Here is a 25,226-nt window from a genome sequence, read left to right on the forward strand (position 1 = left end):
TTTTATGGTAAACTAAAAGCAACCTTTCACCTAAGCTTCTTCTTCCCCACCACCTATATTCAACAATAAATAAATAAACACCAATATTCCTCAATAATATTTTATTTAAATTATAATAATTATTTATTAGACCAATAATTTATTTCAATATTAATTTGTTATAATTAGTTTAATTAAGAGAAATTATTGTTTTAATAATGGAAAGAAATTTAATTAACTCACTACAGTTTATTATTATATTAATAAATTAAATATTATATACAAACAAAAATGATGTCATAAGTGAAAAGGTGACAGTTATGTTTGGTAGGTTTCAGGAGAATATAAGAGGTGCGTGACGTCAGTCTAATGGCGTGATAGAGATGGAAAGCTGAAGGACGAAGGAAAACAACGCTCGACTCACATTACACATCATAACCTGCTCCTGCTCCTCCCTTTCTTCTTCATTTATAATCCTTCCTTTTCCTTTTTCCCCTCTCTCTCTCTCTCGCCATCATCAAGCTTCGGAAAATGGCGGTTTCAGTAGCCAAGGTTGATGATTTTGTTCCCCACCCTGTCAAAGACCAGCTTCCAGGCGTAGACTTCTGCGTCTCCAGCTCTCCTCCATGGGGTCTTCTCCTTCTCTTTCCACTTACCCATTCACAAAATGCACATATATATTATGTACTTGTATATGAATGTATATGTTTATGTCTTTCTCTCTGTATTGACGAATCTATACACATATATATAGATATATGAAGGTAGATGAAATCCCCAAACATGTAAAACCCACCATTTGTGATTCAATGCTACGCTTACTTCTTCTCCATTTTCCCCTCTCTTTCACCTTCTTCTTCTTCCTCCTCCTCCTTCTCTCTTTTCTTCTCTGTTTTTCTTTTTCTCTATAATGAATTTTTCTTTTACAGAGCGAGCGTTCGAGTGAAATCTACACTTAAATCTGGGCATGTAAATTGCTAAATATCTTATTGAATTTCAATGCAGCTGAGGCTGTGCTTCTGGGATTCCAGCACTACCTGGTTATGCTGGGTACTACTGTAATCATAGCCTCTGTACTTGTACCTTTCATGGGTGGTGGAAATGTAAGAACTCCAATTCAAATTTTTTTTTCTTTATTAATTTTTCATTTTCGTGGGTTTTCTTCTCAACCTTGATTTTTGTGGATATAGGTGGAGAAAGCTCAGGTTATTAACACCATCCTCTTCGTCTCCGCCATAAACACACTTTTGCAGACTTGTTTGGGAACCAGGCTTCCGGTTGTAATAGGCGGTTCTTATGCCTTCATCGTTCCCTCCATTTCAATTGCTTTGTCAACCAGATTCAATGTCTTTCTTGATCCTCATCAGGTTCTTCAACCCAGTTTGTCAATTACCTTTGTTTAATGCATAAATGCATATAATTATACGTATTTATATACGTATGTAAACCTTCATTTTGTTTGTCAAGGTGAATGATTAAATGTCCACTAGAAACAATTGAGAAAGGATATTTTTCTTTGAAATTCCCATTGTTTTTCTTTGATGATTTGATAGATTTTGATCACTGATGAGTTAAACTATGTGGGTTTTTTTTTAATGAACAATTTCAGAGGTTTAAACAGACCATGAGAGCAGTACAAGGAGCACTGATCATAGCATCTTTCTTCCAAATGTTAGTTGGATTTTTTGGTTTCTGGAGAATCTTTGCCCGGTAGGACACTGCAAATTATACATTCATTCATCAAGTGTTTTATTTGATCAATATATGATTTTTGATGTGTGTGTATATATATATATATTTTGATTTAGGTTCCTTAGCCCTCTTTCTGCTGTTCCTCTTGTTGTTCTCACTGGACTTGGACTCTATGCACTTGGTTTTCCTCAAGTAAGAATTCCTAAACCTTCATTTTGTGATCTCGTTGTATTCGAATTAGGGGTGTAGAGATAATAATACATTGCAATCTTCAGAAGCATTGAATTCATCATCAAAATGACCCTTTCTTTTGAAAAAAAATTGTTTGATGCTTGTAGTTGGCAAGATGCGTTGAAATTGGACTACCAGCATTAATTGTACTGATTATTTTATCTCAGGTAAACCGAACTTACATTGGTTATTATTTTCTTTCAGTCATGAATGATTAATAACTTAGGACTTTTGAGGTTTGGTAGTTTGCACTTCAAAAAGTTTTTATCTATTAATTTATTATTGCAAAATACATATCCCTACTTCAATGGATCTTCTTTTTCTAACTTTGTTACTTACTAACTCCATTGCAGTATCTTCCCCATGTGTTGAAATGCAAAAGATTGATATTAAATCGACATGCTGTCCTTCTTTCGGTTATTATAGTATGGGCATATGCAGAAGTCTTGACAGCAGCTGGTGCATATGATAAGAGACCTCCAAACACTCAAATTAGTTGCAGAACTGACCGTGCCGGGCTAATCAGTGCTGCTCCATGGTAAGCTGAACTCATACAATTGCATATACTAAACTTTGGAGTAACTTGAATTGTATTCTACTTCACCACATGCAGGATAAGGGTTCCTTATCCATTACAGTGGGGGCAGCCTAGTTTTAATGCTGGTGATGTTTTTAGTATGATGGCTGCATGTTTTGTTTCCATTATTGAGGTTTGATTCCTAAACTCTTGTATATTTTCTAATCTTTGATTCACGTCTTTACACATTATTTTACCTATCTGTATGATGGATAAATTAAGTTGTTACTGATCTATAAGAAAATTAAAGAATGCTGCAAAATAACGTAGTTTGATCTACTTGACCTACCCCTCGTGTAACTATCTGGAATATTCCAATACCAGCAATGAGAACCTGGGAACTGTTTAGAACTTTGGGAAATCTTTCCTTGTCCTAGTTTTTCTCACTTCAATGCTCTCTCCTTGATCCTGTGTGTATTCTCAATATTTTATAGTTCGATCTACTTGTTACCAGAGTATTAATTTTTGTTTAGGTTACATTTCGTTTGATTTCTTTATTGGCAGTCTACTGGTACGTTCATTGCAGCATCAAGGTATGGAAGTGCCACTCCTGTGCCACCTTCTGTGCTTAGCCGTGGTATTGGGTGGGAGGTGATAATTGAATCTTAATATATTTTCTTTTTTAGTTTTTATTTCTTAAGCTTGTGTTATAATTTGCTGGAATACGTTAAGAGACTTCTTTCTCTACAGGGAGTAGGTGTTTTGTTGGACGGATTATTTGGGACAGGAAATGGTTCAACTGCTTCTGTGTAATAAAGCTGAACTTCTACACTGAATTATAGCTTTTTTACATATCACTTTATTGGGTTTCTCATAGCTAATACCGTGATCTGATCTGATTCTATTCTGTTTGGCTGCAGAGAAAATGCGGGTCTTTTGGGTTTAACGCGAGTTGGAAGTAGAAGGGTTGTTCAAATATCAGCAGCATTCATGTTTTTCTTCTCTGTACTAGGTGGAATACTTAAAATTAGCTTCAATTTTTTTTAGATTATTGATGCTTAATTCTTCTGATTAACCATCGTCAATGCTCTTTTCGTAGTGAAAATAATGTCTATCGAGCCGCTTTCTTTTATAAAAATGAGATATAGGAACTTGAATTATATTTGTGATTCATTGTGAGCAGGGAAGTTTGGAGCTCTTGTTGCTTCTATACCATTGCCAATTGTAGCAGCTTTGTACTGTGTCCTTTTCGCTTATGTGGGTATGTGTCTCTCTCCCATTCTTAATGAAATATAGCTGAATTTTGATATATCATACAATGAAAATTCGAACTAGTTGAGATGATCAAGAATAGATTTGGTAAAGATGGAAATCCATGATCATGGTTTATCTTTAATTGCTGTGAGCAGCATCTGCTGGTCTTGGTTTCCTCCAGTTCTGCAACCTGAATAGCTTCAGAACAAAGTTCATTATAGGCTTTGCTCTCTTCATGGGCCTTTCGGTACCACAATACTTCAATGGCTACCTTTTCATTTCCGGCCACGGCCCTGTCCACACTGGCACCACAGCAGTAAGTGCATTTCAATTTTCAGATATTCCCGTCTTAGCTCGATGATCAAGTTATCACAGTAATTCAGTAACTTTTGTGCAATAATTACTCAATATTATGCACTTATCAGATACTTGTTGAAATTAAGAGTAAAAGAAGAATAAACTCAGATGAGAGGAGAAGAAAATTAGATATTGATGTAAAATTTTTAATCTAAATTTTTCTACTAACAAATCAGTCTTGAAATAAGTTAATTACAATAATAAAATAACACAAATTCCTATAAGTACTTATCGTTATCCTAAATTATACGTACAATTCCTACAAATGAGGTTCATCACTTATCTTTTTCTAAATGATAGGTAAAATCTCTATACATGAAATTTATCATTTATCACATTCTTAGGTAATAGATCATTCAAATTAACTAAGATTCTAATAAAAGATAAATATTTAACAATACTTACGCAATGTTATGTGATTATTACACAAAATTACTTGTGAAATGTTTGAAAAAGAATTATTGCAAGACATGATATGTCTGAAAAATAGCAGAAAAAAGTGTCTTGCTGCGAGCTTCTCGTCATCTTAACTTATCCTGACCAATTTTTCGTTTTGTAAACAGTTCAACAACATAGTTCAAGTGATCTTCACATCCCCAGCAACTGTGGCAATCATGGTAGCTTTCTTCTTGGACTGCACTCACAGCTGGGGCCACAGCTCAATTCGACGAGACAGTGGCAGCCATTGGTGGGAGAAGTTCAGATTCTTCGATTCGGATTCCAGGAGTGACGAGTTTTATTCATTGCCTTTCAGACTAAACAGGTTCTTCCCTTCATTTTAACTCCAGCCAGCCAAGCCCTTTTCTCACCTTACCAGAGCATGACATTATACGAAATCTTATGCATTCCAGCTTATTTCCTTGACCAATTATGTTTGTCACATATATAGATCCCTACATGTGTGTGTATATATGCAGAGATGGAAAGAAAAGGGGAAGAATTTATGTAGTAGTGACAGTAATGGGTGGAGTTATTTACAGTAATTATATTTATAGATACTGAGAATTGCTACAACAAAGTTCTAATGAAGGATTTTTACAGAATCTCTCATCTCCAACTCTGATATTGTCTTTTGCTTTCTAAACTCTGCATTTTGGACTTCTAAGTGCATTCATGTATGTCCCAAACATCGCACTCAACTTTACAACATTTGAATTCGAATCGAGACAATTTTTTTTCTAGAGGAGCATGTAGAGATAAAATTTGAATTCGAATAGTCAGCTCTTCTAATACCAGCATTATATTACAGTAGACGCCATTGCTTTTTGTTGGCAGTGGATTTCTAGTCATTTACAAATTGATTGCACTTGGTGAAGTTGAAATTAAATATACACACATATATATTCATATATATTTGCAAATTATAAGTGGGTTTTTCATCATTTATGATATAGTTGATGAATTCATTCATGTCACATCACATGGTGTCCTTTTTCCCCTATTCATTTTTTTTTATGACATAATGATCAAATCTAAAGAATAGACAAACATATACAAGCACCAAATATTGTTCTACTATTTTTGTTCATGTGAAAAATGAAGTTTATTAAAATTAATTATTAAAATCTTTGTATTTTATTTAAAGTTTACGAATATAAATTTTATTAAAGAACTCACATTTCGTACGTGTACTGATCAATTAATAATATTTGATTCAATAATTTAATGGTATGTTAATAGAATCATATTAATAAAATTAAAAAAAAAACTTTTAAAATATTACATTTCTAGATAAGTTAAAATAATCACAGCGAGTTAAAAATTCAAATTAACTTATTTTTTTATTAAAAAAAAAACAATTCTTACTAATTTTTTATTTCTTTGTTTCATAAATTATTAAATTGAAAGTTGTCATTTTGCAAACTAAATGACAAATTAGATAATTTGATAATTGTCATTCCTTTCTAAAATAATAAATAAAAATCAAAAAAATAAATGAAAAGCAAATAACTAAATAATCCTAAAACAATCTTTACTACCTTTTAAAGAAAGTGAGGGTAGTGAACTATTCACAAACTCCTTGTTGATCGGAATCTTAATTTTGGTTCTCTTGATATGAAATAGTTAATGAAAGGGTGAGTTACACTAGTTTAGTAAAAATATCACACTAATTACAGACACAAAAAATTGAAAATTGGTAGAAATCAGAAAAACAACCAATGGAGTCCTTAATTTAATGTAAATTCATTTATTATAAAGAAAGTCATTTATTCCATGTTTGTATAACAGGTCTTTTTCAACAATAATTTATGAAAACTCATATTCATGCACTATTATTTATCATATAAAAGATAATAAGAAACAATCATTTTACATTTTTAGTCGCTTACCGGTACCCATGGTGTTCACAGGGATATCCCCCTACTCGTGAACCTAATCTCTAAATAAACAATTAACTGATCATACCCATAACCCGTTTGGTAATGGGCGCCAAACATTTACTATCTTGATACTCCGTTCAGTATGAAAGTGAACCATATCTCCCAAACCTTAGTGGTAAGGGACTTCCCAGCCCCGTTTGACTGAGGTAACATTCACGTTAACGTTCCCTATACACCGGGCCCGTCCTCACTTTTCCGAGTACTCAGTAAATCTTTTCTATACAGGTTTCTATCAGTATAACAATCAATCATGCAATAACCATATCTCATTTTATACTCACCGTTCACTTAAATAACAATATAATTTAACACAGCTAAATAACTAATTACCAGAATATTGACACGCAATATAGGGGAAACAAATAACAAAATAGCCAAAAAGATTCTAAAAACTATTAATTCAGTTACGCACAGTATAATAATAAATAAATATAGGCAATACAGAAAAATAAATAGAAAATCGAAATGACTGTGAACTAACCAGTTCCGGCTCCACTAGTGACCTGTAATTATTTTTAAGATTCTCTAATTTTTCATAAAAATACATAATTATTAATTATTAAGCTTCAATTTACCGTAATAGAGGAAAAGATGAGAGATCCTTACCCAAATTAGTGTTTCGGGACTCCGCATTGTCTACTACATTTTTAAATGGGTACCAGATTTTCTAAATTGTTCCTACAGAATCCAAAACACTTATCACATACCTAAAAATACCATAGAAATTCAAAATGATATAGAAAATCCTTTTCGGCCAATTTCGTAGTTCTGGCCGTCGTGCTCCAGCAACGGAACCACCATCTGCGGCAGCGATTTGCCTCAGCTTGACTATTTTCGGTTGATTTTGGTCAGTTTCGGTTGGCTTTATATATATTCCTACGAAAAAACACGTTATGGGGCCTCAGTTGGCCCAAAAAATTAGAAAACAGAAACCTACAAGTGGTGGAGTTTTTCAGGTGCAGCTGCTCCACCGGTTCACCTTCGCGGCTAAGATTTTTTCTCTAGTCAACTTATAGAAAACAGAACAGTGAGTACAAATGTGAAAAAATTATACGAAATGGAAAACAAAAAAGGGCTCATTGAAAGAGGTTGCGGGTTTTGCCTGTGGTGGCGCCGCCGAGCTTTACTCGCAGTTTTTGTCTCATATGCCGTTCATTTTGCTCTGATATGGCCACATGGACGCTTGAAATCAAATTTCAAATGGGTAGGAGAATTTTTACCTTTTTAGGCGGTCAGAGGTGGCTCCAGTACGGTGATGGTCGGCGGTCGGCTCTCTTCTCCGACGACTGGTTCTTCTTTTGCAACGGGAGGCTGGCAACTAGGGTCTGAGTTCAGTGTGATGCGAAATATTCATATCCATATGGCGTTAATCTGGACCGTTCATCGCGTTTGATCTCGACCATTCGATGACGCCTAAAGAAGAAATGAATCTGGATCGTTCGATCACGTTTTATCTGGACCGTTCATCGTGATTTGATCTCGTTGAAAAAAAAATGAATCTGAACCGTCCAGGTGTACAGGATCGATCCTGGGCCGTTCGATCGTGGGTACGCAGATCGCACGCGTGGCATCCAGCGTGGCACTGACGTCAGCGTGGCTTGTTATGCAGCGTACTCAAGTTTGTCGGGGTTAGTGACTGGGTGGTCTTACGTGGTAAAATTTTTTTATTTACACTCTGACCTATATTTTTCAAATTTTCTTTCAAAAATACCTATCGAACTCAAATTTTCACCTTTTTTTTTCAAAATTATTTTCAATTTCATCTATAACCTATTTTTTTTTTCATAAATTCAACAAAAATTAAAATAAGTTAATTTTTTAAAAATTTACATATTTAAAATATCAAAATTTATTTCGAACCAAATTTCGGACCCAAGTATTACAAATTTTTAAAATTAGTAAATGAATTTAGGCTAATATATATATATATATATAATATTTTTGAATAAAAAGAAAAAAATATTTAGATGGCTAAAAAATAAAAATTTCTATAAAATCTTAAAAGTACATTTAGAATTATATATGTAACACCCTAGGTGTTTCATAACACATATTATACTCAAACTCCCTACTCATGAATTTGTCGAAAACTAAACCTTCTCTATGTATTACAATCATCAAGTTTATCTAACGAAATCTTCACAACTCATTTTACAATTTAATAATATCAAGGTAGCAAATGAAAAAGAACCAGGAAAAGTTTATATTTACTACAGAAATATAAAATAAATGAACAGCTAGTATCTTCCACCATGCATCTATCTTCCTGTTAATTCGCTTCCCTTAGGTATGATCCTACTAGTTGGGGTTTCAGTTCCATCTCATGTCTTACTATATCTGTAAACGACATACAATGAATACACTCTAACCCAATAAAATAAATTTCAAAACTCAAATAAGGTAAAAAAATACATTTAAACCTCTAGCCCGGTGTTAAATCTACATTTATATCCTAATGTCCCTCTCGCCCTTTTCTCTATCTGTAACCCTGTCTTAATACTCCTTGGTTTACTCTACAACCCACCCGAGTTATTGTTAATATTATTACCACCTGTCAATTCACTCATCCATACACTTACTAGACACCTATTGCATTTATTGACTCCATACACCGACTTCTTCATTCTTCCACACATTAAGAGAACCTTTACTACTACATTTCACATAAGATTCTCACACCACAAGGAACATTTCTATAATAACATAACTAAAATAGAACCCTAATACCTTCCTTGCACACATAACGACCTTTACTTGGCCACCCATACACCTACTATATTCCTAATCCATCCCCAATGCCACCCTCACACTCATACCTCCAACAACTACACTGTCACCAACTATCAAACACTCCTTCGACACTAGTTCGGCCACACACGCCCATTCATCAGTCTTAATCTTGTCATACACAGAACCGCGTTGACCTTAATTTCTGTCACATTACTATCAGCTTTACTCAGCCACATACAAACACACACACTAGCAGTATACAACCACACAAACCAGCCTTCACTTAGCCACACACACACCGGCAGTACATCGCCACACACCTACCGACCTTCATTTGGCCATACACACACTAGCGGTACACAGCCACACACTCACCGGCCCTCACTTGGCCAAACACACACCGATAGTACATAGCCACACATGCACCAACCTTCACTTGGCCACACACACATCGGCAGTACACAACCACACACCCACTGGCCTTCACCTGGGCGCACACACACACGCGCAATTCATGTCACGCCACCATCGGCTTCACTCAACCACCCACACCTCGGCCACACTCGCACATACACCAGTCATATACAGCCACACCCCCCCCCCCCCCCCTAGCCCTCCTTTGGCCACAAGCACACCAGCGGTACACTGCCACACATACACACCGGCCTTCCCTGGGCCACACACACCGGCCTTTACCGACCATAAACATGCGCGTATCAGCTTATTTCTGGCCACACACACATACACACCCTACACTATTCAATTTGAACGTCCCTACACAGTATGCACTACATGCAAGCCAATATGTACAAGTACCAGAATCGACACCACAACCTCCCACTCTACCGTCGCCATTATTGGCTCCCCAGTATTCATATTTTTCAATATCGATATCGGCGCCTCACCAACTAAATCTCCCTCAACTCTCTCTATACCTCAGCCTAACTCTATCTCGGCTGACTCCCTTCCCTCTCCCTCACTTATACTCAGTTCACTCACCATTCCTCATCTCCCTACCTCTTCCCAATTCGAACTCCTCCACATTGATGACCTGAATAGAAATCCAATCTATATCATCATAGCAACATCTGAATATCAAAATTTATTTACTTTTAACCTCCATCTCCTCTTAACTCGGTAAGATCTTATTCACTCGTACGATTCTTCAACCTCCGTTCTCGATCTCTTCTTCAATTTCTTCACTCCACCTCCTTTTTTGTCGACCGGCCTCTGTTTCACGTGCGCACCGATCTCCAGGACGAATACGAGCCATCAATTCTCCTGTTTCTTTTTTTTTTAAATTCCCAATTTTTTCTTCTTTTTTTAAAATCTTTACAACTCAGCTCATACTCTATTTTCATATTGCTTCTCTTCTTTAAAATTGTTTTCAATTTGACGCTATTTTCTTTCTCATTTTAATTTTTTTATCGAGATGTTACAATACAAAATCATAGACATTATTAGAGTTTCTTATAATTATTTAATATTTGCAACTTTAAATTTATAAAGCATTCATTAATTTGAAATGATAAAAGAGTACATATCAAATCACAATAAAAGAAAGTATAAGGACAAAAAATAATGAAACAAAAATACATAAAGTTATGAACCATAAGGTAATAAGTCATGTATCACTTTTGTGAGATGACATTATATATATACATACATACATACAGACATACTCTATATATATATATATCTATATATGGTAGATATCAACAACCATAAAAACCAAGTTGGTAGTGTCAATATTTAACCTTAGATGCAGATAATAACATCATAATCAGATTTAATTGGTTCAATATTGAACAAAATATAATTCATTATTTAATTATTTAATCTTTTGGCTTTTGTTGAAATCATGAATAAAATCTTGACTTCTAATTCATAATGCAATTATTAGTTTTTTTTAAAAAAAAATCGAATTATACCTATGTTTTACATTTAAGCACATGGGTTAAAAAGGTATAAATTGACAATATATATATATAGTAAAACAATAGGGGTCCATGTTTTTTTTTATTATAAAATATATATATAATAAAATCAAAATTTCAATATATTGTAACTATGGTAATTATTAGGCACACGCATATATATATATATATATTCTTAAAGTTAATTTAATACATGCATGTATTGATGTCATCATTTATTTATATATAGTCATCTTAAAGGATATATACATCCATGTACAATAATGTAAAAATGAAGAGTTTCATTTTCCAATTCTAATTAATACTTTAATACATGTAATTACATATTTATATAGGAACTTTATATATGTTTATTTTTCAAGTTTTTTTTTTCTTTTTATGTATGTTTGGTTTTACTATATGATTTTTATCCTATCATAAGTGGAAAAACATGCTTAGTGTATGTAAGAAAATTAATTATATAATATTAACATTCAATTAATAAATTATAATTAAAAATAATAAATTAATCCGAATTATTACAATATTATTTTGTTTTACTCTCGACTTCAAATTCAATATTTCATACTTGAATCTAAAATAATTTATTAATATATTATTAATTAAAATAATAACAATAAATTAAAATTTTTTATATAATTTTTTTTTATAAAAAAAAATCACATACCTACCTACAAAAAAGTATGTATATATATATTTATAAATAAAAATTTCCTCTTTCTTTTAAGACTTTGAAAAGTAAACTTAATTTTTTTTTAAAAAAAAAATATGAATATAAATATACAAAAGAGAGAAAAACAAAGGACATTAATACAGCTGCCACCTAAACTACACAAACTCTTCGATTATCACTTCATACATTAAATAAATTAAAAATTAAAAAACAAATTAACAAATATAATATACAAATAAATCCTAAAAATATTTTATAAATAATAAAAATTATAATTTATTAAAAAAAAAAAGGGAAGAAGAACACCCAATAGAGAAAGAGAAATGGGAGCTTAAACCATTTCTATACTCAGATGCAGAGGAAGAAGAAAGAGATGACCCCAAAAACCAAATGACCAAATCCTTTCACTACGCCGTCATCTCCAATGCCGCCGATCATCTTCCGTTAGTTTCCCGTTGTCACCGTAAAAAACGTACTGATGTCTCGCCGTCTCTCCTCACCGGACCCTTCTGCCTCCGCTTCTAGTAGCCTGTACTGCGAGGAGGACGCCAGCGACGTTGTGTCCGCCGACGCGTGGGATCCCCGTTTCTTTTCGTCACCGTTATGCGTTGAGGAAACCCTTTCCGGCCTTATTGAATCGGAGTTCAGGTTCATGCCGCTGCCCGATTACGTCCGACGATGCGATGACCGCGCCGTCGACGTGACCGCCCGTCAAGATTCCATCAACTGGATTCTCAAGGTTCGCATTTTTGTATGCACACGTGTATGTATGTACATATACATGTCTGTGTAATGCGTCTGTATGTGTGTATTCCTTGTGTTATTGTGGGGATCGGTGTGGTGATATGACGGCCAATGCAGGTGCATGCATATTATCATTTCCGGCCAGTCACCGCGTTGCTTTCAGTCAACTACTTTGACCGTTTCCTTTCCGTCCATCCTCTCCCGGTAATACTCTTTTTTTCCATCACTTTCCCGAGAAAATAGCATGTTTTCCGGGAAAAAAGGACAGTCCTTTTTACGCTCTTGCTTTTTTTTTTTTTGTTTGCAGAAAGAAAATCGGTGGCCGTTTCAACTCCTATCAGTGGCTTGTTTATCTCTGGCTGCGAAAATGGAAGAACCCGATGTGCCATTGTTGCTCGACCTGCAAATATTCGAACCCAGATTTGTTTTCGAGCCAAAAGCAGTACAGAGAATGGAGCTATGGGTGATGGAGAATCTCAAATGGCGTCTGCGCTCCGTTACTCCTTTCGATTATCTCCATTACTTCATCTCCAAGCTCCCTTCTTCCTCCTTTGCTCCTGGTTTCTTCACTCGGGTCTTCTCTGCTTCTTCGGATCTCATTCTCCGAACCACCCGAGGTAATCCGAATCCATACCCGTTATACACAACCCGAAACCAACTCCATTAATTTCATTAATTAAATTTAGGGTTTCTTTTTTCTTTTCAGTGATTGATTTCTTGGGTTTCTCGCCGTCGACTATAGCGACGGCGGCCGTGCTCTGCGCCACCGGAGATGTGGACGGTAAAGTTATTGTAGTACCGGATTATTTTCACGCGAGACTGAACAAAGTAAGAATTCAAGGGTCTAAGTGAAAAAGTTTTGCTCTATCTGGGGTTATTCCGTAAATATCTATTTTGTTCTTTACGAGATTTCCGAAGTTTTGAGAAGCATGGAAAGATGTGTAATAATCTCTTTTCGTTTTCCTTTTTTTTTTTTTTTTTTTTTGGGATAGGAAATGGTGAGAAGCTGTCACCAACTAATGGAGGAGTACATGATCGACACGTGTCCGTCGGCGCCATTAAAGGAGCTGAGAGTTGAGCCGCCGCCACCGCCACCCGCGCCTCCCAGTCCGGTGGGCGTTCTCGACGCTGCTTCCTGCGTTAGCTGCGATACGCGTTCGGAAAATCCGGGGTCCAGCGACCAAGCCGAGCCGCCTCCAGCCAAGCGGTCACGATCCTCTGACCCGGATGTACAGCAATAGCGTATAAGACCAGATCACCCCAGCCATCAATTTTCTCCCTTTTATCAGAGATTCATGAAGTGGGCCCACTATTTCTGTGATTGTAAAATTAAGGAACGGTCGGGATTGGATAATATAATATATATATGAGGGAAGAGGGGATTTTTATAATTTATGGAAAAAGAATATATATATATATATTTTTTTTATTGCTGGGTAATTTGGTAAAATTAATGGTTTTTTTAAAAAAACTATTTATGGTGGGTTTTAAATGGACATTTGATGTCATGATGTTTCAATTATTCCTAAAGCCCAAACATCAATCATAACCACATGAGCAGTCATGTATCATGATGAGAGGGGGCCCAGCCATAGATTTTTTGGTTGACTAAAACTTGCTTACCTTCTGTTTTAATCACCACAATTTCCTAGTGGGACCCACTTTTTCTTAGGTATGTAAATTACTCCGGGAAAATGTTTGGAATTACACCCAAAATTTACTTCATTATTCTGATTTACCAAAAGATTTATAAGCTACTCATTCCTAAAACTAACCCCACATCTTCACTTACTAGGATTCTAACACACACCGAACCAAATAATGTTGTAACGGTGTTACGTTATTAGAGTGGAGCGAATTTAGAATTCGAGATGACAAAACTCGTCCGAATTCCCCGCATAATTCACTCAATTCGAACGGATCCGAAATTGCATTTTACAAAAAATACAAAGTTTCGAGACAGAAACAAGTTGGAATAAATGAAAAATAATGATCTCGAGGGCAAGGTGAGTTAGGGTTGAGGATTTCCAAATTAAAAAGAAAATTAATAAAATATAGGAGAGGCGATACGATGACGTTTTGTTTGCGTATAATGCGTTTGCACATGAGATGTACGCACCCATTTTGAAGTGGTGGGGTTTATGAAGGTGACAAAATCTGAGCCGTTGGTTGAGTTGGGGGGGGGGGAAAAGCAATCAGGACCGTCCAGGTAGGCGCGAAGGAAGACACAGACACAACTGTCTTGTTGAGGCAAAGAAAGATTTGATTTATGGTGGCCACTACACGTCACATCACCTACAAGCTTATACGAGAATAACAACAACATAACCAAAAAGCTCTCTCATTCTTTTTACGAGATCCAGAGAAGGGGGGGAGGGTTTTATTCCAGTACATCGCACGTTCCTGCTCTCCACCCTGATTGATGTTTTTTTGACCGTCGATCGCACTAAAAATAAATTATAATATTTTTTAGACAGGAAATAAAATTATAATTTTTTTATATATTTTTTTTTGAAAAAAGGTGTAAGAGTGGGGCCCGCATATTTTGTGGCTGGAATTTTTCTACTCCATAAAAAGTTAATATGGTCAAGGTGGGCTTTCCTAATGCCAGGCTGTATGCAAAAGGGTTGGGGAGTGGGACCCACGCCCATCCTGTTCGCCAATATTTTTCCTGCAGTGCAGGAACAGGAACAGGGGGAGGGGGAGGGAGAGGGCAAGTGTTGTTTGTGCACATGTGCAAAACTGGGCCCAGTCTACCTTATGGGCCCACATTTCTAGGCCCACTTAAGGGAGCAAAGTTGGGCCCACTCTAACCCTACAAGGCTACAGCATTTATAAATAAATAAATAAATAAATAAAGTTTGGGGGGAGGGAGGTTTTTGGGTTTCTGAGTTCTGACCCATCAAGGACAGGGTGACTCACAGATTCACAAAAGGGCTCTTAAGAAAAGGCCATTGCATGAGACAAATCAGCATTAATAACCCTAGAATTCAACCGGGCCCACTTTATTTTTTTTAATAAAATTAAATATTGTTATTTATATATTTTAGTTAATTTAATTAAAAATTTTATATTCACTACATAATTCAATCAATTATATATATATATACACACGCAAGAAATCATAGATTTATGTTCGATTAATTATAAAATATATTAAAAATGATTTTAGAAAATGGTTGATGGAACCACATGGCATTGCCAGCTTTGTCTAATGAATGGTGGGTTCTGTTTGGTTGTGGGGTTGAGGGGAGTCTTGTCCTTGGGTTGGTTGTATGCATGTTTTCAAACAAGCAGTAATATTATTAGTTAAAGAAGAATGCATTATTGTTTTTATGTAACTTGTTTTCTTTCATTTTTAGGGGATGGGTCTACATGCAACAATCAAACTATAAATATATATATATATATATGTATGATGCATGCATTTTTACTATTATGCATTTGACAATACTATTTATAAATACAAATATATATTACCCTTTTTCAAATATATTTTAAAAATTTATAAATATACTTTTAAATCATTTTTAAGTGAGTATGATTAACATATTACAAAATTAGTAATAAGTAAATAAGAAGATTAAAAAATCTTTCTTAATGCACCCATATAAGTATATATACATATATATACTCACAAAAATTTTTTAAAAGTGTTTTGGTGCAAAAATAGTAAAAGATTGTAGTGTAGGTTATTTCTTTGTTTTGTTGGGCCATATTTTCAAATTGTTTTTTTAATTGGGCAATTTAAGTAAATATGTAATTTTTGTGGACCAAAGCCCAAAAGGAGAGGCAGGCCTCATCCGAACATAATAGATGTTCGAGAATTAGGTCCTTTCTAAATAAATATGTGTAACCCATTGGGCTTTGGTCCAGCCTCATGTATATGTGTTTGTGTGTGTGTATATATACACGATTGTTGAGCATTATATAAATAGAAACATGTAAGTAGTTGTATATTTATAGAAATCAAATAAAATTTTATGAGTAATAATATATGTGTGTATAAAATTAGTGTCAAATAAATAGGGTAAAGAAGAAACTCTTTGTTTAGAAGTTATCTAAGATTGTGAAACAAATATATTGAAAACAATGTACTTAAATATATATATATATATGTGTGTGTGTGTATATAACACCATATATGTTAGTGTTGCATGAGATAAAACTCAAAATTTAAAACTTCAAGAGAAATTAAAATTTAGATAAATGCTTAGTAAAAAATGTTTAAATTAAAATAATATAATATTTTTAAAAAATAAAAAAGTATAAAAAAATTATTAATTAACATGTATCAATCAATTCGTAATTTATAATTTCACTACGGGATTATAATATATTTATTAAAAATTATAAAAATTTTATTTGGAAATAAGTAATTAAATTAATGAACAAAAATAAATAATTATACTCTTAAAAAATAAATTAGATATAAAAAAATATATACCTATTACAAATGCTTCCAAAAGATAATATGTTAGAAGAAGGGGAAGAATATGAAAACGATGACGCGCGTGGGAACGAAGTGGCCGATGTGAATCTTTGTCGTGGAGCGAAAAGCAGGGAGCCAGCAGGGACGGGGCAAAAAATGATTGGGTCAGCCAATTCCAGATTGCTGGACACACTATCCACGTGGCAGCGTGTATATGCTCCGCACGGTCGGTGCTGGTGTGGCCCCATCGTACGCCGTCCGTCCGTACGTACTTCCCCCAAACGACAATGTTTTGATTTGATTCTCTTTCCCCGTCCACGTGGCTCATTCACTACCTTCGGATCTCTCTCTCTCTCTCTCACTCACACGCACGGCCCATCCTTTTTTTTCTTTCTGAAAATCAATCAATAAATTAAAGAATTGAAATTATCGTGTGTTTAATTAAGATATAAAGAAATTCATTTATTTAATATTGCAACAACACAATTAGATAAATAATTTTAAAAAATATTTAAAATTAATTATTTTACTTGCTATTTTTCAACCCTAATTTTGTAATAAATTGTTCAATTAACATTTAAATTAGTACATAATATAAAATGTTACGATTCACGTCTAAAAATATATTATGTTATGATTTTGTCTTTTCATAATTTTTTTAATTACTATTTTTTGGGTAAAATCTATATATATATATATTACTTTTATTTCATCTAAAATAATTTAAAAATATATTTTTACGTTCGATGTTGTTTAATAAGAAAAATTTAGTATTTCTCTAAGTTGGTTTACAGCTACTTTTGTCTCATTGGATTGTATAAACTTTTTTTAAGTAAAATATTTTAAATTAATTTTTTATTTTATATTATATTAATTACAAAAGTAGGTTTGTTTGTTTCTTTTTTTTTTCCCCCAATTATTACATTAGTAGATATGTATGTATATCTTTTGACTTTATAAGATTTTTTGTTGGGTCCATATATTACAAAGTAGTAATAGTATACACTATAGTTTGAGATATTTAATTTTGATTTAGCTAAACCCTAAATGTATGTATGGTTGTGGGAAGTCATTTCAAACCTAACCCTACTTAGATTTTCCAAACCTAATTTCTTTACTAACCCAATATTTTCATTTGTTTTATTTGGTTGATGAGGCTTCCCTACCTATTCATTTGGCTATTGAATGATAATCTTTTAAATTATTAATGAGTGTGCGATTAATAATCTTTTTTTAAGCTATGTATAAAATGGACCGACATAGAGACATTTAAATTTTATTTTATAAATATTTTTGTATGTTATAAATAAAATACAGATATACACGATTATCATTTGATCGGTTGATGTAAAAGTTTTGAATATTTCAAGTTGTGTGGTCCATGTAATAAGATAAATGATTTAAAAAACTAAAATATGTGCAATATTATTCAGATAAGTTTATTTTAATCGAAATTAGTACCAGATTGAATGAACCGATTTATTTTTTATTTTTTATTTTTTAAATGTTCAAATCGAAAATCGTACTAAATAATATTTAATATGATATAGTCCAATATGCTAATTCCATCATAAACAGAAAATGAACACCATATCCACGTATACATCATACATGTCATAGTTTTATAACAATACATAAAAATAAATTTTTTTTTTGAGAAAAATAAATCTAAGATATACAATAAAAGACAAAAAGTAATACTACATTCTATATATCATTTTATATACATACAAGTCATATCATTGCATTCTATTAAATAATTGACATTAATCCACATGCACTATTAAGTACGATATAGTAACATGGTAATAACTTAAAATGGTAGGTGAAATTGAAATTTATTTATACAATCAAAAATTTATTTTATTCGAATGTTCACAAAGAAATAGAGTCAAGACGAGAGTCAAATACAGTACAAGTTGTAAACACATACATATAATATTAACACGATACAACTCTCACATCCGACTCTAATGCGTATATTTAACATTTTTTTTCGCATGAAGTAATAATATTAGTTTATAATAAATTATTCGTGTATTATTTTAAAATAAATTTTTTAATTTTAATATATACTTAAAGGTAAAATTACTATATAATATGTTATACTCAAAAAAAAAAAAACAATAATTTATAATTTTTTTTGGATATTTTATTCTTGTTGTATATAATTAAAGGCAACGGCAAGTTGGAATTTTAACCGCTGCCCTAAGTTGACTTTTGGTTGATTACCAAACAAATGAAATTAGATGAAGAGGTCAAAAGAGGGCCATGAACTGCAAGACCCATATGGGGTGGGGGGGGGGGGGGGATTTGTCAAGTAATGGCCCATATGAGCTGTGTGCTGTATTACTACTACCTTTTAATGCTTCAATCAATTCACATATACATACATATGTATATATGTATATGTATATGTATATGTATATGTATGTATGTAAGTATATGGGATTTCAAAATTGAAATTTGGGAGAGATTTTTTGTGGGAAACTCGTGGAATGCCCTATTGGATTTTATTTGGAACAGGATAAGCTTCTACGGATGCGTTGAATGATTCCAATTGGTGGTGAAAATTACACGAACGTTTATTTATTTTTGTGGGCCGTCCATGTTTTAATTCATGAAATTTTTAGATTCATTTTTGTGCTTATATATATATACACACACACACACACACAAAATTTTAAATATTTTATTTGTATATTTTGTTAATTATATTATAAGATTGAAATAATAAAAATTAGATAATAAATAATATTACTCTATAAATTATTTCATAATATTTATTTCAATATATTCGTTGATGAATGGAAGTATATCTAAGATAAATAAATATAAGAATATTTAAAATTTTGAAAAATTTTGTTATTTAATTAATTTTAAAAAGAGCACTCGGTGATTTTTAACTCGTTTGAAATGTCGGGTTGCGTAGTATCATTATGAGAACGGATAACATTTTGGCGGTGTAATTATTCACTAAGGAATATTACGATGCTAATGCGCATGTCGTTCTCGTTCGTGCGATCAAACACTTGTTATTACATGATTGGTAGGTTCGGATCCAACATATTTATCGCGAAAGAAATAAATGTGCTGACTGGTTGACGAATGCTGACTTCTCTCTACCGGTGAACCTCAATTCTTATGTTTAAGTGTCGAATAATCTCCATTATGAGTGTTTCTTGATCCAAGATGTGCATGACGATCTTTTAATTTTTTTAAAATTTTTTTTTTGTACTAAAAGAAATAGTAATAAACAATGTAGAGTGAAAAAATATAATGATATGAAAATAATAATAATTATTATTATATGATTTAATTAAGGATAAGTTTAGCACTAATAATTACATTTAGTTTGACCTTCACGTGTGGTTTATTTGACCATCACGTGCGCATTTACTTGAATCATATTTTATTCGGAAAATAATATAATTTCAAATACGAAATTATAATATTTTAATATCTTATATAATTAATATCAGAAATTAGATTAGAGACACCAATTGCATATGCACTAATTATTACGAAGATATCTAAAACTCTTGACTTTAATGCGATGGAGATAGGTCGTGTAATTAATTATATACGTACGTATATATTGTGTATGTGAATCTCACCCGCATGTGCGATTAGAATGAAACCCATCAAAATTTTCACACCCAATTAATGTCTACAAAGATAAAATCTAATTACTATTATTAGAGTAAATCTACAATTTTAACCCTATTGATGTCATTACGTGATATAATTCAATATTTTATGATACTTTTAAAATAATTCAACATTGATAGAAAATTTAATTAAACCCAGAATTTCGTCATGAATTTTATATATATATATATTTTTTTTCAATATATATATATATATATAAAATTAATGGGATATTATTATTGATGTACGTAAATTTATGGATTAGACAATCTTGTATTGAATCAAAAAAGTACTCACACGTAAAAAGTAGTACAAAAGAATAATATGGATTGCTCTCAAAATAAATTTAAATGGAGTTGTTATAAAATGAATAAATAAACAAATTAATAAATAGAATTGCAGTAGTAATTTAGGATGAAGTGCTTGTGCACGTGCGCACATGCGTGTGAATATGTGGAAGCTTGCGAAGCCGAAGATATGCACACGTGCCCACATGCATGCGCGATAACTTAGAGATACAATTAACACCAATCAATACAAAACTATTTATATACTTACTAGATATAGATATGTATGTGTGTGTGTATACATAAATTTGGGTATATGGGTATATACGTGTGTGTGATACATATATATATATATATATATATATATATCCTTGGGGAAGAGGGAGGGGTAAAATGTTGATGCATGCCATGTGTATGTGTATACATAGATATGTATTTGGGTATATGGGTATACATGTATATACATATACGTGTATGTGTGTGGTGATATATATACATATATATCCTTGGGAAGGGAAAGAGAGATGGGTAAAATGTTGATGCACGCCATGTGTATGTACATACATAGATATCTATTTGGGTATATGGGTATACATGTATATACATAAACGTGTATGTGTGTGGTGATATATATATATATATATATATATATATATATATGTCCTTGGGAAAGAGAGAGGGATAAAATGTTGATGCATGCCATGTGATATACATGGGTATGTATTGGGTATATGGGGAATTTATGTATATACACATATGTGTATGTGAGTGGTGATATATATATATATATATATGTATATATATGTCCTTGGGAAAGAGAGATGAGTAAAATGTTGATGCATGCCATGTGAAATCATAAAAACCAGTCAACTACCAAATGTCCTTTGCCCTCAATAATCCCACCTCTGTCCATCTCATTGTGTGTTCTGGTTGCATTTCTCGCCAACAACTATCCGCGAACCGGATCCTACCAATCTTCCTTTTCTTAATTCATTAATTAAATTCAACTAACAAATAAAATCTTTTGATTTTTACTTTCCCTAACACATATACATACACACACATATACATACATACATGTAATGTATATTAATAGTATTTAAAAAAATTAAAATTAATTTAATACAAGAATTTATATATAATCGAAGAAACCCTACATATATAATATTGGTAAAATAGAATAATTATTAAGCTAAATGGACCCGTTGTTGTAATATGGTAGACCATGGAGTGTGTGATATTATTGACTAAAAACCAAATGAAGACAAACCGTGAAGGTGACAAATAATTTGTATAATTAATCAATTAAAAAAGAAATTTTAATCCTAATGTTACTCGTGTATTATATTTTTATTTAAATTAAAATTTTCAATTTTATTTTTTGTTAATATAAAAAAAATATATATTACGTTGTATTTAAAAATATATTAAAATTAAATAAATTATCACAGAGATGATATCGTTCTAGTGTCTCTTAATTTTTAAATAATAATTTAAATCGAGTACAAAAATTATCATTATGCTAATTTGAAAGTTTGTGGAATGTTTTATAATTTTATTTTTTTTTTAAAAAAGAGGGTTTAGAATTAAATTTATTAAATTAAAAATAAAATATATATAGTATTCCGAACAATAATATGCACGCTTCTAAAACAATTGAATTTACTCTCAAATCAAGCTTACCTTCTCCTATAATCATCTTATAGAGGACCACAAAAAATTGATCATTGCACCACCAATAAACAAGAGGCCAACTAATTTTATACACCATTGATGAAATTGTACTTACTTGACAAATCTAATATTTGCAACTTCAAATAGAGAGTATATAAATGACTCGGTTTGTGAATTTTTACTTGTACTATTTTTGTTTAAAACTTAATTTATTTATTTAAAATATCTGTTTCGAATGATTATACACGATGATAAGATGAATATATAATAAGTAGACATAATGTTTTATATTTACTGTGTGAAAATTTACATTTATTCATTTATCTGTTCGAAAATTACAGCACGATCAGCAACTTGATCAAGTTAACATAAGATAAAGAGAGAAAAATACTCGGTGTGAAATTTATATTGAGGAATTCAACTCTTGTTTTCAACCAACTCCATCATTTTAAGTTTTACCTTTACCCGAAAAAGAGAAATTTAAGGGTAATAGTGGGTAATTAGGAGGGGAAATTAAGATAGGGATTAGTGGGGGAAGGGGTAAATGTGGGGAAAGGGGGGAAAATGGAGTTTAGCTGGTTTTGGGGTTAAAAGGGTACAGAAAGCCTCGCTGTCCAGCATGTGAAGAGGTTGTGGCTTTCCCCTTCTCTTTCTCTCTCACTCATTTACATACATCTCCCCAACTGGCACTTTCCCCTCCCTCACCTCACGACAAAACCCTCCTCTATATATCTACATATCTCCCTATACACACACACATATATATAGACATGGCCGTTCTGGGTTTACTTCTAGCTTAACTCTTCATAAACTTCAGATAAAACCCTTTCTTTGTATACTTATATAGATATATGTATCACAACCCCAGTTGAGATTTCTATGAGGAAAAACTTAAGAGGGTCAATAATGAATGATGGGTTGGCGGCTTCCTCTGAATGCAGCAGTGGGTGTGAGTCTGGTTGGACTCTCTACTTAGAACACTCTTTTCTTTCTGCAAATCCTCAACCTTCAATACCCATTAAAGACGGAAAGAAAAGTTCTTTCTTTGATGATGATTATACAGAGAGAAGAGGTAAAGACGAAGAAGAAGAGGAGGAAGAAGAAGATTTGTCTATGGTCTCTGATGCATCCTCTGGCCCTCCACATCTCCAAGAAGATATTAATCAAGATCGAAGGTACTTTGCCAATGGCTATTTTAATAATGAGGTATGTGAAGCAGAGTACTCCCCTTCATTTCCCGGCGATGGCAAACGCCAGCTGATTAGAGAACGATGCCGCCATCGCCGCCGGGAGGAGAATCAAGAACCGCCGGGAAATTTTCTCGATGACACTGCCAGTTCTCCTCTCGTTAACTTCTCCAATGTGAGTTATATATATATATATACGTATATAATATAAATATACAAATTTCTTGGTCTGAAGATTGACATTTTTCTTTTTACATTATACTCGTATGGGATTTCAATGAAAATTTCAGAACAATGTTTCCATCTCCAACAATCAAGCTTCATTGGAAAGCGCCTTGGATTATTCACAAGGATTCTCTGCAACCCACTTTCAGGTACTTTACCTATCTGTCATACTTCAAAAATTAAAAAACTTTCTAGATTTAGCATTTTCTGATTCTACATATTTTGATCTAATATGTATATATATAATAATTTGACAGGAGCGAAGATCTACATTCCAAGACCATTTTGGCTTCTTCCAGTCTCCTCAACTTCCAAATAACCAGTTAAGTACCAATATTGCTTTTAGTCTTTCTTAGCTTTTGTTTTTTGTCTTTGGCTATACTCACACTTATTTTACATATACATATACATATATGTAAAATTTACAGGTGGTTTTAAGGGAGAAGAAGATTAATCTCTCCAAGCTCTTACTCTGCTACTGCAACTTGTTGATGACTTGGTGTAAGGTTGTTGTCAAAAAAGAAAAAGGAAAAAATATGGATCTCAAAGGAGATCTTTTTTTTTATTTTTTTGGTTATTGTAATTTAACTTTATCTGTCAATGCACTGGGAAACAACCTGGGAGCTAAAGTTGGAAATAAAATTTCTTGGTTTCGAACTATATATACATACACACACACACACACACACAAATATATATATATATATAAATACACATATATACACAAACATGCACAGAGACTCTCTTGTCAATGAATAGTGGGTACAATTGGGGCTGACTCTCTTTTGGGCAGACTGCAAGAGCATAAATTAGCTCTGTGCAATTATGTGTTTTTCAATGGAGCCCCATGCTCTCTCTTTATATCAATTTAATTCTTTGATGGCCATAAAATAAAATACCCAGATGAATAAATTAAAAATTTATATATTTTAAAAAAATACCCACAACAAAAATTTTGATTATTGAATATTAATTATTAGAAATTCAAAATATCCTTGATAATTAATTGTAATAAGAGCCAAAGGGTTGTACTCAAATCTCCAGGAGACAGGACAAAATGGACTATGCATGGGAATCCACGTAAGACTAGTGGACAAAATTGACTGGGGATATATATGTATGTACGTACGTATGTATGTATGTATGTAAGTATGTATCCTGTAAATCAAAATCAGATTTTGATGATGTGAACAGGGATTTGCTGTAATTCCCCAAATCTAAACTGCAAACATATATAATATATGTGTGGATACACACACACACACATATATATAT

General features: G+C 32.8%; 3 protein-coding genes across 3 annotated transcripts; all 3 read left to right on the top strand.

Moving 5' to 3' along the window:
* The first annotated feature begins 358 nt into the window (after window positions 1–358).
* On the top strand, window positions 359–5,080 carry LOC110810460 (Xanthine/uracil permease family protein). The gene is made up of 14 exons (XM_088222925.1): window positions 359–610; window positions 985–1,082; window positions 1,170–1,346; window positions 1,589–1,689; window positions 1,788–1,863; window positions 2,010–2,069; window positions 2,256–2,440; window positions 2,516–2,612; window positions 2,984–3,070; window positions 3,170–3,228; window positions 3,340–3,431; window positions 3,603–3,680; window positions 3,829–3,989; window positions 4,594–5,080. Exons 1-14 carry the CDS (start codon window positions 511–513, stop codon window positions 4,810–4,812), a joined length of 1,590 nt encoding a protein of 529 aa, XP_088079051.1. The 5' UTR covers window positions 359–510; the 3' UTR covers window positions 4,813–5,080.
* Window positions 5,081–12,036: 6,956 nt separating this feature from the next.
* LOC110810457 (cyclin-D4-1-like) lies at window positions 12,037–13,886 on the top strand. The gene is made up of 5 exons (XM_022036657.2): window positions 12,037–12,490; window positions 12,613–12,699; window positions 12,803–13,112; window positions 13,202–13,323; window positions 13,488–13,886. The coding sequence occupies exons 1-5, from the start codon at window positions 12,230–12,232 to the stop codon at window positions 13,734–13,736; spliced, it is 1,029 nt and encodes a 342-aa protein (XP_021892349.2). The 5' UTR covers window positions 12,037–12,229; the 3' UTR covers window positions 13,737–13,886.
* A 9,290-nt stretch (window positions 13,887–23,176) lies between these two features.
* LOC110810486 (protein SOB FIVE-LIKE 5) lies at window positions 23,177–24,611 on the top strand. Its single transcript, XM_022036687.2, has 4 exons — window positions 23,177–23,901; window positions 24,017–24,100; window positions 24,209–24,273; window positions 24,380–24,611. Exons 1-4 carry the CDS (start codon window positions 23,419–23,421, stop codon window positions 24,387–24,389), a joined length of 642 nt encoding a protein of 213 aa, XP_021892379.2. The 5' UTR covers window positions 23,177–23,418; the 3' UTR covers window positions 24,390–24,611.
* Window positions 24,612–25,226: the final 615 nt, after the last annotated feature.

This window comes from Carica papaya, chromosome 6 (genome assembly GCF_054855325.1).
Source record: "Carica papaya isolate Zhongbai chromosome 6, ASM5485532v1, whole genome shotgun sequence".
Classification (NCBI taxonomy): Eukaryota; Viridiplantae; Streptophyta; class Magnoliopsida; order Brassicales; family Caricaceae; genus Carica; species Carica papaya.

Coding starts and splice junctions, on each gene's coding strand:
- LOC110810460 (XM_088222925.1), top strand. CDS start 511: ATGGCGGTTTCAGTAGCCAAGGTTGATGATTTTGTTCCCCACCCTGTC. Junction 2,070..2,255: donor TACTGATTATTTTATCTCAG/GTAAACCGAACT, acceptor ACTCCATTGCAG/TATCTTCCCCATGTGTTGAA. Junction 3,071..3,169: donor GCCGTGGTATTGGGTGGGAG/GTGATAATTGAA, acceptor CTTTCTCTACAG/GGAGTAGGTGTTTTGTTGGA.
- LOC110810457 (XM_022036657.2), top strand. CDS start 12,230: ATGTCTCGCCGTCTCTCCTCACCGGACCCTTCTGCCTCCGCTTCTAGT. Junction 12,700..12,802: donor TTTCCGTCCATCCTCTCCCG/GTAATACTCTTT, acceptor TTTTGTTTGCAG/AAAGAAAATCGGTGGCCGTT. Junction 13,113..13,201: donor CATTCTCCGAACCACCCGAG/GTAATCCGAATC, acceptor TTTTCTTTTCAG/TGATTGATTTCTTGGGTTTC.
- LOC110810486 (XM_022036687.2), top strand. CDS start 23,419: ATGAGGAAAAACTTAAGAGGGTCAATAATGAATGATGGGTTGGCGGCT. Junction 23,902..24,016: donor CTCTCGTTAACTTCTCCAAT/GTGAGTTATATA, acceptor TGAAAATTTCAG/AACAATGTTTCCATCTCCAA. Junction 24,101..24,208: donor TCTCTGCAACCCACTTTCAG/GTACTTTACCTA, acceptor ATAATTTGACAG/GAGCGAAGATCTACATTCCA.